General features: G+C 40.4%; 1 protein-coding gene across 1 annotated transcript in view; it reads right to left on the reverse strand.

Moving 5' to 3' along the window:
* Positions 1 to 9,066, reverse strand: part of LOC311092619 (adenylate cyclase 9) — a 60,016-nt gene extending 50,950 nt beyond the window's left edge. The window contains exon 1 of the mRNA XM_084129470.1: positions 5,757 to 9,066. Within this exon, the coding sequence (XP_083985596.1) occupies positions 5,757 to 7,569 (1,813 nt within the window). The 5' untranslated portion in view covers positions 7,570 to 9,066. The remainder of the gene's footprint in view (positions 1 to 5,756) is intronic.
* Between the last annotated feature and the right edge of the window lie 3,600 nt (positions 9,067 to 12,666).

The following is a 12,666-nucleotide window of genomic DNA, read 5'->3' on the forward strand; positions in this document are numbered from 1 at the left end:
AGTCGGAAGTGCCAGAGGGTACGGGATGTGAAAGACACAAAGATACACGCCACCGAGACACTCAAGAACACTTGTGCTAAGAGGTTATTTTATTAAACGCTTTAATCTCTCAGAAATTGCCCCCAAATGCACTTGTTTTCGCTCGGGCCTCCTCCTCCTCACTTGGGTGATGCCTTGGTCTTCACTCTTTGGAAGAGAGCTTCATTGGGGTTCAACCCTAGGGTTCTTGACTCAATCTTAAAGAAACCCTTGTGTCAAAAAGGTTCTATATAAGACGAAATAAATGATACATAATACTTTCATGTTCATCAGGTTATATTTTAATCTTTTCTAGTAATAAAGTATGTTTACGAGCTGTTTAATTCATAACATTGAATTATTTAAAAACAAAATTAATTAGAAACTAAATCCATCAAATGATCAAATTCCATATATGAAAAGAACCTGAAAGAACCATTTTAGCTTCTATATATAACCTTTTCTTCTAAGAGTGATGTTTATCCAGAGCAACAGTTATAACTATTCTTATTTTTGCTATTTATAAAGCAGACTATGGTTTATTGGACGTGTACCAGACGGCATTGTGGAAACGACAGTGACTTATTCGTGGCTTGCAAGCAATACAATATTTCAGAGCTAGAGTGTGTGAGGTCAGGATATTGTTTTTCTTGACTAGTGCACTTGAGGCGACTAAATAAGTACACATTTATCATTCCCTCTCCATTTACTTCAAATCCGTTTTCCTAGCATTCATGTTTCCTATTAGAGGTGGGTTGTTCCTGTTATGCAGTAACCTCTGCAAGTCTTCAAAATGTAAAAGAAAGATAAGTTTGTTTGCTCAGTTAAAGAATTTTATCTAATTATAATAACAAACTTGGATGTTTTATAGTGAGACAACTCATTCATGAAAATGCATTGCTAATAAACACTGCTATTGTTTTCCCACCAAAATGATGTCACTTCCTGGAGGATGATGTCATTAGTGGGCTTTTGTTTGAATTTACAAAAGACTGGGGGGGGAAACAGGATAGAAGGAGATATTTGGGGACATGGGGGGGCGCTTAGATTCAAGCACGGCAGATAAAGATGTCAAAAATCCTGGGTTGGTTTTTTCAAGTTTTTCCATGTTAGATGGATTATAATATTGTGATAAAAGAAAGCTAAATGAGATTTCCATATATGGTAAATTTTCCCAGAAGTGGAAAAATATGCATATATATAAAGTTAATCTGGTCTTTTAGCAGGCCATTAGCATATAAAGCAGTGAAATGTGTTAAAAAGTTACTTATATATTTTCCATCATTGTAAAAGTTTAATATTTTTTTCAATGTAATGTAATGTAATAGGTAACACTTTAGATTAGGGTCCAATTCTCACTATTAACTAAATATTAACTACAGCCTCAATAAACTCCTAATTACTGCTTATTAATAGTTAGTACAGTAGTGGTTTAGTTTACATATTGGGTTGGATTAAGGGATGTAGAATATGGTCATGCAGAATAAGGCATTAATATGTGCTTTATAAGTACCAATAAACAACCAATCTCCAAGTAATATGTATGCTAATAAGCAACTAGTTAATAGTCGACCCTAAACAGTTAACACACAAGGGCTAAAAGCTGCAAAACCCCAATTTACATTTGATGTTGTCTTGGTTTCATGGCTTGATTTCACAGAGACATGAACGCGCACTGCACAGTGGGAATGACCCAGGTGTGCTGTGTCTTTGTTGGTTTCCGCAGCTTGATTTCACCAGTAAATTGAAAGAACTTGCTCCGAAAGTCAGCAGAGCATCAGAGCCAATGCTTTGATTTAAACACATGTTCAGTCCAAAAGAACATCAGCGTCTAAAGGGAGACTGCAGTTTTGTGATTAGCGTCCAGGTCGGTGTGATTTACTCGAGACCTGGACAGTCTCCATTCTCGGATCTGCCAAGTTTCCACACAAGCTTGCTACTTTGCTTCCCTGATTTACGCAGCTACTACGAGCAGCTGGAAGATTTTTGCCGGTCTGGAGTCGAAGACTCGCTTGACGGAGAGCTCATTCAATGGGCCTGTAAATCCATGAAGGAAATATAAATCCTGGGCACTGGACTAAATACTCTCCGGAGTGGGAAAATTAAGCTTTCAGCCAGTGAACGAGAGGGGGAAAAAGGGTAAACGCCTGCAGAGGGGCAATCAACTAAATATAAGATATGAAGAAAAGAATGTCGCCCCTTTAATCATTTTGTTGATGATTAAAGAGAGGAAGTCATATATTAAAGCTTCAGGCCGCGGGTACAGCATGTGTTAAACCGTGCGAAATGAGATGCAGAGAATTCAGCAGAGAGTTCAGTGGTGTTTGATAAAGAAAGGTTGTTATGCAATGTTACACTTGCCCTTGCTGTACCGTTCTGAGTCATGAAATTGAAAGAAGAAAAAAAAAAACCTAAGAGCAAAACCATCCACTGGAAAGACTACAGTACAGAGTGGCACACAAAATAGAGAATGAAGGAGATAAACTGAGAGAGGAACTGACAGATATTCAGAAACAGGCGCCATGGGACCGTCTTAAGGAGGCCATTTTACCCTTTTAAATGAAGGCTGAAGGAATGACGGGGTAAAAAAAAAGAAGCTTGGTTCCTCAAGAGACTCAAATCCTGTCTGATTGAGGGGGAGTGCTGGCAAGCAACGCTAGCAAAATGAAGCGAGACTCTCAAGGGCAACAGATGCGGCATCATTTCCAGTTGACCCGCAGGACCTGCTGGACACACGCACTGCTACCGCATGAGGATGCAGTGACAGCACGGAGATTTGTTCTGGCACAGCGATTTCAGTTTCACCAAGTGATTATATCCACTCAACAAACAGCCGTTTGGGATCCTTCAGCGCTTAGATTCAAGCACGGCAGATAAAGATGTCAAAAAACCTGGGTTGGTTTTTGATGTGTGTTTCCTTATGCCGGCTTCAGACTACACAATGTTTTTGTCTGTTGCGATAGTCACTGAGTCAGATTATGAGTTTTTCACTCATATGGCCCTATCATATACTAGGCGCAACGCGGCGCCAGGCGCAACGCAAGTGTTTTTTGCTAGTTTTAGCCGACAGAGTTATCATTTTCACGTCCTGCTTAAATAGCAAATGCATTTGCGCTCATCTGTGCGCCCATGGGCTGCTGGTCTGAAAACGAGGTGTTTTCAGGCGCATTGTTGGCGCGTTGCAATTTTGAGGCAGCTGAAACTGATTTTGAGGCAACTGCAATCTTTTTTTTTTGTTATTTAAAGAGCGCGTTAGTAATGTGCGCCTATAGGCGGGTCCACACTTTGTCCCGTAGATGATCTGCTTACGCTTTAACCCTGCGCACGAGCAGATCCGTTTCCTCGCTTGAGAAGCATTCAGTTTTTCTGCTTGCAAATTCCGTCATGTAAATAGCGAATCCGCCATGGCAAGAGCGCATCTGGCTTTTGAAGGGAATGGGAGATGAGACTCTGATTGGTTTATTGCACATTCCGCCCAAAACACACAAATTACTCATTAAGGGAATAGGGACAACTCTTTTAGACCATGCGCCGGGTGCGCTGACCCATCGCCCTTGCTTTTCCCATCGTTAACTTGGCAAAAGTGGACTCAGACACGCCCTAAGTGCACTTGCGCTCTGCGCTTTAGACCATGCGCTTACATCGTTAAAATAGGGCCCCTAAACTCTTGAGGTGTCGTGGACAAGAAACATCTCAGACTACACATTGCTTCATGACCAATCATTGCTTGCCGTCTTTAAAAACATGCATGATGTCATCGAGAAGGCAGAACTAGCGACTGACTTCCGAAAACAAGAGCGTAAACAAATAGTGGTTGTACTAGCCTAATGCTAATTCCAGTACTCGTCAGGTTGCTGAAGCGGCTCTGCTATCGTTCGCCAGCATTTATCTTTTTTCACTCAGTCATAGTAGTAACTCAAAGAAACATCATAAAGTCTGAAGAATTGTTGCCATCGCTCCATTAACCTTTCCAAAATTGCAAAGTTTCTTCTAACAGCACCAATACCTTCGTCTCTCTTTCATTTTGCATGTTTGAAAGCTGTTTACCCAAGAGCTTCTGTGCTCCTATTGGTCAATGTCACAGATGTGAAAGAACCCGTTGTAGAGGACCAAAAAAAATTAAACATGCTAGTTTTTCTGTCATGAAGCGTTGCAGACACGGCATCGGTTGTCATTCACTATGACACTCTATACGATATAAAACGATCGATTCTTACGTCCCATTTGCACAAACAGACCGTTGCTGATATTGTGTAATCTGAGCCCAGCATTAAAGACTATTTCAGTGACAATGACTTATGAATATTTCACGTATTTCATATTCATGAAAAAAATGAATATGTGAAGACTTTAATCCGATCTGCAGGAGTAAAGGACAAGAGCCACTTTGCTAATCTTAAGGTTTAGCCACTCGATGTTAGAAACCTGTTATCAATACTGTCAAAATGTGAATTCCATTTTCCATATTAATAAGGTCTGGCATTCCTCATTAAATGAAGAGGATCTATTAAGTAACTATAATTATGACCTGAAAGGATTAATAACACACTGGGACATTTATATTCTATTCGGCTAGAAAATACATCACTCTGTGTCCAATTATTGGCTTTTGCTTGAGCTCAAGTATAATTAACACAAAGAGGGAAGCATTTGCATAAGGTAATTATGTAAAAATGCAGCTTTCTGCCACATTTATATAAATGTCGCTTTGGAACTTGTGAGAATCCAAACTTGATATAAGAGAAGTTGCCAGCCTTTAAGTGAAATAAGAGATTAGCACACAAATGCTTGAAAATTAAAATATGCAACTGAAACAAATGTACAAATGTAGCTTGCATGCTAACCTTATTACCCTGCAAAAAAATGTTTCTAATTTGTCTTTGTTGATTGCTCATTAGAAAGCTCATTAAATCAGGATACAGTTCTTTTTACAGATCTTTTGCAAGACAAAATTATTCTAAAAACCTCCACCATGAATCTCTTCCTGATGGATGACCAGCCATTAAAGGGGCAGTTCGCCAAAACATGTTGTTTCAACCCTGTATGGCTATTTATCAGGCATTCATTCTCATTCTCTCTCTCTCTCTCTCTCTCTCTCTCTCTCTCTCTACAAAGGTAAAAAATATCTCTTTTGTGTTTTGCAGAAGAAAGAAACTCATACAGGTTTGAAACAACAAGAGGGTTAGTGAATGGTGACAGAATTTTAATTTAAGGGTAAAAAAAAACAAAAGAAAATAACAACAAAATTGTATTGCAAGACTGCACTGAATGCACTGACACGACTAGGCAGCAGAAAATGTTGCTAATTTGCCATTTGCAAATGCAAATTTTGCTTTGTTGACCACTGAGCAGAAAACAAAATAAATGACAGGCCTTTTTCCAAGAAAAAATTACTGTACAAATAACCAAAATTAATCTATTTCTAAAGGCTGCAGAAATGGCTAGACAGCAAGACTAAAACATCTGCTCCAGTAACTGAATGTCACAGAAACTGTAGAGGCAAAGATTCAACAAAACACTTCGACAAGTAGACCCTAAGGACACTGACAATACACAGACTGAAGAGAGTTTCAAAGCAGCTTAGAAAGTTTTAACAGCCAGATGAGCCAAACGTGTCACACTCAGTCCTCCGAGGCACTGTTTCGCAACAAAGACGAAGCACAGTGCTAAGCAAGGCAACATCTTTGCATGCTCATGTACATCATTAGTCATTAGAACATCTGAAATGCATATCTTACCTTTAAGCTGATCTGCAACCACACTTGGTCCGATCCTTTCTGTGACTCGGCCGTCTTCTCGCAAGTAGCTGTCATCCAAGAACTTGTCTGTGGCTTCCGACAGGTGAACCTTCCCGGCGACACCCAACTGCTCCATGAGATTGGCTAAGTTGACATCATTGGACCAGACATCAAATTTAAAGCGTTTCATGCCGAGGATCCCGCAGAGCACGGTGCCCGTGTGGACGCCGACACGCATGTTGACCATTTCCTTTTTCTCTTGACAGAACTGCTCAATGGCCTGGATCATGCCAAGCCCCATCTCCACGCAGCAGTAAGCATGGTCCTCTCGAGGCTCGGGACAACCGGCCACACAATAGTAACAGTCTCCCAGCGTGCTGATCTTCTCACAGCATGTGAGCTCGCACAGGTGATCGAAGCGTCCGAATAAGTCGTTGAGGAGTCCCACCAGGGCATGCGCCGACTTGTTAGCACTCATCTTGGTGAATCCCACAATGTCGGCGAACAGGATGCTGACCGGCTCCATGCGTTTCATGTTGAAAGGCCGAAAGATGATCTGACCCCGAGGTATCGAGGTCTTCTTGCGTTTGGTGCTCTTAGGGCTGGAGGCACCCGCAATAGCCGCTCCCGTCGAGTAGCGCTTAACCGAATTGTCATTGTCGTCATCGCCCTGTTTCATAAGCTCATCCGCCACCCTACGAGGCATCACCGAGTGAATCATCCGCTCCTTCAGGGCCTTTTCGACCTCCAAGTCTTTCCCATGCATGATGGCTTGGCCGACCTTGAGGAACGTGCTGCGTGAACGCACTTCAGACATAATGAAAAGGTGAATACCAATGATGTGGGCGCAGACATGCAAAATGGCTCTTCCAGGGATCAGCCAGTAGAGTGTTTCCAAATGTTCCTCAGTGGAATTTCTCCATCCATTGGCTTGAATCAAGTGCATCCAGCCAAGCGTCTCAAAAAGCACAGAGTAGAGCAGGCCTAGCAGTAATGAAGCGTAAAGACGGACATGGAGGAAACTGTAGAGCAATGAAAGCACCTCCATGCCTAGAGAGAAGGTGCCAACTGGGGACAAACAGGGCACTACTGGACCTCCACTGCGGGTGGCTTCAAACGTCAGGTTTTTATCCTCTGCTCCACTGAAGTTGCCTGCATCATCTTCATCCTTCAAAAGAGGCACATTAAAGTCACTAAAGCCTGACGTTTGGATCTGAGGTGCAAGAGTGAGGGCAAATGTCACTACAATGAGCAACAGTGAGGCTTGATTGTAGCAGTGGGTGTAGAAGCGGGTGAACGTGAAGACGAACAGGACAGAACAGAGGAGCAGGAAAGAGGCCGTGGGCAATAAGAAGGCAGTCTGTTCACATCGGTTAGCATTAGCGATGAAGAACAACCCCCAGAGGACGCTGGCGGCCGCCATGTAAAACAACACACAGCGGAAACGTCTTTGCGTCTGAGGGAAGCAGCGCTCGCGGCACGCTTCCTCCAGAATGTTCGAGTCGAACTTGGGGTTCCAGAAGTGTCCAGCCGACCTCTCAAACAGCTGCGGCATCTTCCTCTGAGACCTGAGGCCTTTGATCACCGGCTTGCGGATGGTAGATTCGCCCGAGCTACAGCTGGAGGAAATACTGTACTTGCAATGTTTGGAGCCCCCAATGATACTACACATGGCGCTGGCGCCCAGACTCCCACGCTGCTGTTTGTGCGGTTTGGTGCTGCTGATACGCACAGACACAGCACCATCACCACTGGATTCACAGCTTACTTCGCTGTTGTGATACAGCAGATGTTGGTGTTGAGGAGAAGCCATGATACTGTTCAGATCAGAGTCTAGCTGGGATAAATGCAAAAGGTGCTCGGATGGAAAAAGAATCAAGTAATTTGAGTCAAACAACTCTGACGTCTAGATGGCAAATGGTTTACTCATGCATTTAGACAGTTCCAGGATTTTAAGTTTGGTTATTTCACCTCATGACGTCAATAGCGCATTCCTCTTTTTTTCTGTCCTTCTTGACGCACATGGGTTTAGAGAGGTTTATCCAAAATGCATGGAATCTTTCAACTTACTACAAGTGAATCAAAATATTCTTCCACTAGTTAATCTAAGTTACATAATAACACCACAAAAATGAAGGTTCAAGTCAAGCACTGTTTGCTTTGACTCCTTGGGGAACTTCTTAACTCCATTCTGACACCAAATGCACCAATTTCTCTATAAATGAGCCATTTAAAGGACTGTCAGCATGCATGCTTTAAGTAAGTCATGGCATTTCTCATATCCACCACAGTCCATGCATAATAAAGTCCAAAAACCCTTGATGAAATACACAAACATTCAAAAAGTCAAACTGCAAGAAGGAGAGGAGTATCTCAGATCAGCCCATGTGTCCAAATAAAAAAAAAAAACATGATTTGTTTCAACATCATTCACTACGCAAGAAAAATAAACCGGTTTCCTAAAGATAAACCTTCCCCCCTCTTTTGTTCTTTAGATTCAGAATACGTGTCCAGTGGGGACTCCGCGTCATGTCAAGCGGACATAAAGGGCACAACAGCGTCACTGCTGTCAAAAACATAAAACACATTTGGAAAAAATCATCTAGTTTCTCTTTCCTTGCCTGTAGCACCGACCTTTCCTGAGTTCCCAGTCCGGATCTTGCGGGCGCTTCTATTCCGAATTAACGAGATTAAAAATCATGAAGATTGCACATATGGATTAACGCCACAAAAACGTATAATTCAAGGTGCATAAATTACTAAATGTCCAGTATATTTCTTTAGTCTCAAAACACTTCGATTTTATTTCAGGTTAGGCTGCTTGAAATCATCTTAAGCAATTTATGTCAGTACATGTAAAACTTCAGTGCTTCAAATGAAGAATGAATTCACCTTGTTGGTCAGAATTCAGTTAAGTTTCCATTTATTTTACAGAGGCAGAAAGTCTGCACTTCTCTCTCTCCAAAGACTCGCAGTGCTAAAGTGCCTCTTTGGTTTCTCTTCAGGACTCATTTCCATGGGCAGCTTTTCCTGTGATATCCAAACAAATCTCTTTCTCAGCCGGTTCCTCAAATTTCCCCATCAGAGCTCAGCTTGGCATTCCTGACACATGCCAGTGTCTCGCGCGTATCATAGTTGACTTGTGTGCTCTCGCGCGGCTCGGGTGCGCCGGTGGCCATCAGACATCAGGAAGATCTCCATCTGTATTCGCAATCCGAAGCGGTGTCTGTACAAATCCAACAGACGCTGGAAATACATTTAGAGGTGGGGATAAACGCGTGCGTGTGCGTGCACGCTCCGGACTGAGAACAACAGAAGGGAGGCGAGCACGCATTCATATGGAGGTGGGCTGTTCTCAAACCGCAGTGTTCGCGTCCGAGCGCGTCACCGAGAGCTGTCAAAAGAAAAGGGGGTGGGGGGTTCCAATCAATTTGACGTGTAATGCAGGAAAGGGGGGACACAGCTGTCATATTGAGAGCAATATGAAATCATCCAGACCAATTTAGCGTTGACACTTCTAGACATAAACACGTTAAATCTTATCTTATATATCTGTGTGTTGCTTTTTATTGTTTATTTGATAGACAGACAGACAGACAGACAGACAGACAGATAGATAGATAGATAGATAGATAGATAGATAGATAGATAGATAGATAGATAGATAGACAGACAGACAGACAGACAGACAGACAGACAGACAGACAGACAGAGATAGATAGATAGATAGATAGATAGATAGATAGATAGATAGATAGATAGATAGACAGACAGACAGACAGACAGACAGACATAGATAGATAGATAGATAGATAGATAGACAGACAGACAGACAGACAGACAGACAGACAGACAGATAGATTGATTGATTGATTGATTGATTGATTGATTGATTGATTGATTTCAGGTCGGCTCTGCTTGTGCCAAGGGGTTTATTAAACATTTTCCACAATGTTTTCTGTAATAATCACCAAATCCACCAATTTTGTAATTAAATGTTGATCCCAGTTTATGAAATTATTCCCAAAATAAACCATAAGTCTTTAATCTGCATGTTTTAATTAATAGAGTCTCTTTGCTCGGTTTCCGTGTTGTCCTCACACGGCACAGCAGTGGCTGAATCAAAGTGATTATGTTGTTTTGGAAGCCAGCGTGTGGCTAAGATGCGTAAAAACCTTCTGAAGACTGTTTCAAAGGAATTCCCCAAAGAACTGCAGCTGTGTGTGTCCCTAGCGCAGACCAGGTTGTGGAGGTTTCTCACAGAAGTACACTGATCCTTCTTAGTAGTGTAAATTATTCTCTGGGGGGGGGGAAACATCTTAGGAAAATTAAAGAATGTCATGGAATTCTTAAGATTCCAATCCACACAAACCTCTTAAGAACATGTCCAGGTTATATTTCATCCCAAAATCAACAGTGAAAAATTAACTGATATTTTCCTTGAAGAAAATGAAGGACCATAATTTAGGACCATTATTAAAGTGGACCATGTTGGATCAGTATTTTCATGACAATTAAATACATTTTCTCCCTCAATAGACAAAAATAAAATAAAAAATAAAATAAATCATATTCTTATAACTGTAATGCAATATATGAAGACTTCAGATGCAAAAAAGTCCATATGACATTTTTCTTTTTTTCTATTTTTTATTAGGCTCCTATGTTTAGGTTCAGTAATTCACTTTAATGGCAATGAAAAGACTGCTAGTCAGTTATTGAAATGCCTTATTTTCAAAAATGTCACTTAAAAACATATATGCACATTTAAAAGAAAAATGTTAGATGGACGGACTAGTTTTATGCATCTGAAGTCTTCATATACATATCTTATATATATATATATATATATATATATATAGTTTTCTATAATTTCAATTGTGAAGTATTTATATCATTTATTTGATATTTGTTGTGCTGCCTTTATATTGATTTAAATTAAAAAAAGGTGTAAAAATTATTGCATTGCTAAAATTAATGTCACAGTGCAAAACAAATAATGGTTTTAAAAATAGATTTAATTTACCAAAATATAAATAGTTTGTTTTGGGGTGAAATATGACCCAGACATCTATTCGTGAGATTCCCCCAATAAAACATCTGTTTCTATCTTTCCGTTATGAGATTAATTTACAATGATTGAAATCTTGAGAAACAGCCTTGAGAAACACCATTCCCTTGAACATGTTACCCAGTCCCCCGTTACAGTGCACTTGCACACCTCCCTTTGAGCTGGAGTCACGACCGACCCCGAGCTGCTGCAATGCAGCTTCCAGACCTCTTCTCCAATCACATCTGAGCGCAAGGCAAACTTCAGTCTACGATCTTAAAAATATGTGTGTATGTGTGAGTGTGACTTCACACGCTTTCAGAGCGTCCCCCTAATGTTGTGGGGGCTTCCCTCGCTCTATAGCAGTCTGTTTTGAAATATGTGATCACTGGACTGTGTCCTCACACAGGCGCACAGACCCCATTATTAACTCATTAAGATTAATAATGTTTGGCGACGGGACACTGGCTTCATTCTGTTATTGAATGCGACGGCCAGATTGCACATTTGTTCCTCGAGCAGTGCAGCAAAATGAGCTGTTACGTCTTCTATTCAATGAGTTAAACACAGAATAACATAGATACAGGTGTACAATGAGGAAATCTTGATTACAATCAGTTCATTAAAATCAACATGAAAGGCATCAGCAACTCAATTAACTTCAGTAATGTGACATATTTCAGAGTGAAACAGCATATTCATGCAGGATGGCACTTGATATTTTCCATCAGGAATTGATGTGGTGCCTTAAAGGCTGTGTTTCATATTAAAATGAAGCTGAAAGTGTTTTGCAGTGAATTTATATTTATATGGCAGATGCTTTTATGTACATTGCATTCAGGGTAGGCCTATATAAATATATCTATCAGCCCTTGGAATCAAACCCATGACCAGCATGTGCTAGATTGCTGGATTGTGGAAAAAGTACTTCAAATCTTTATAATTTATGCATTTGGTAGACACTTTTATCCAAAGTGAATTACATGGTATTCAAAGTATAGATCTGATCAGTTAATGCATTCTCTGGGAATCAAACCCATAGTGCCATTCTGTTTACGGGAATAGACATACAAAGCTGTTGTTTTCGCCATTAGTGCCATATTAGTCTCCTTCATTAAACTTACATTACATTGAATTACTGTTCATTTGTCAGTAATTTATTCTAGAAAGGATGCATAACAACAACCTAAAACAATGCCTCAATAGCTATTTGGATAGGCTGTTGGTTTTAACATTACTTTCCTCACCTTTACAAATCAATGAGGTCTATAATGGAGAAAGCTATCCGTTAGCATTATAGAAATGGCAGCTTTCTACCATGCTAACAATGCTAACTAAACGCTGACCACTTGACCAAAATGGTTATCAAATTTGGTGGAAAAAAATACCAGAAATGTTATAAATGGAATTTATATTTTTATGTTAACTTGATCCCATAATTATAGAATCTCTCCACTGCATAGTTGAGGTTTCAATCAAAATGTCAAATCTCTTCTCAGCTCGTTCATTTTCAGCTGTTGAGTGTGTTTATGTGAACATAAACTGATACATAAAGATCATAATGTTTCATGTTTTATTCACTTCATGACATGTTCAGTTCAGTTTCTGTTGTTTTGTGCTTTCGTCCTCACGTCAATATGATGCAATAGCATCTTCTACACATTATGTGCTCACTCTAGTGGACGACTACTGCAACTTCAACATATATGGAGACTCACTCACGGCTAATTAGAGGTGTTGAAAAGACTTTAATTTATCTAATTTTAAGATACTTGAGAGTGTAGCAAGATTTCAAGAAACTGATTTCACTTGCTAATGTGAGTGTTGCACAAACGGTTCAGGAAGTTTTGCGAGCTGTAA

Source organism: Abramis brama (assembly GCF_963993115.1).
Source record: "Abramis brama genome assembly, chromosome: 1".
NCBI classification, from domain to species: Eukaryota; Metazoa; Chordata; class Actinopteri; order Cypriniformes; family Leuciscidae; genus Abramis; species Abramis brama.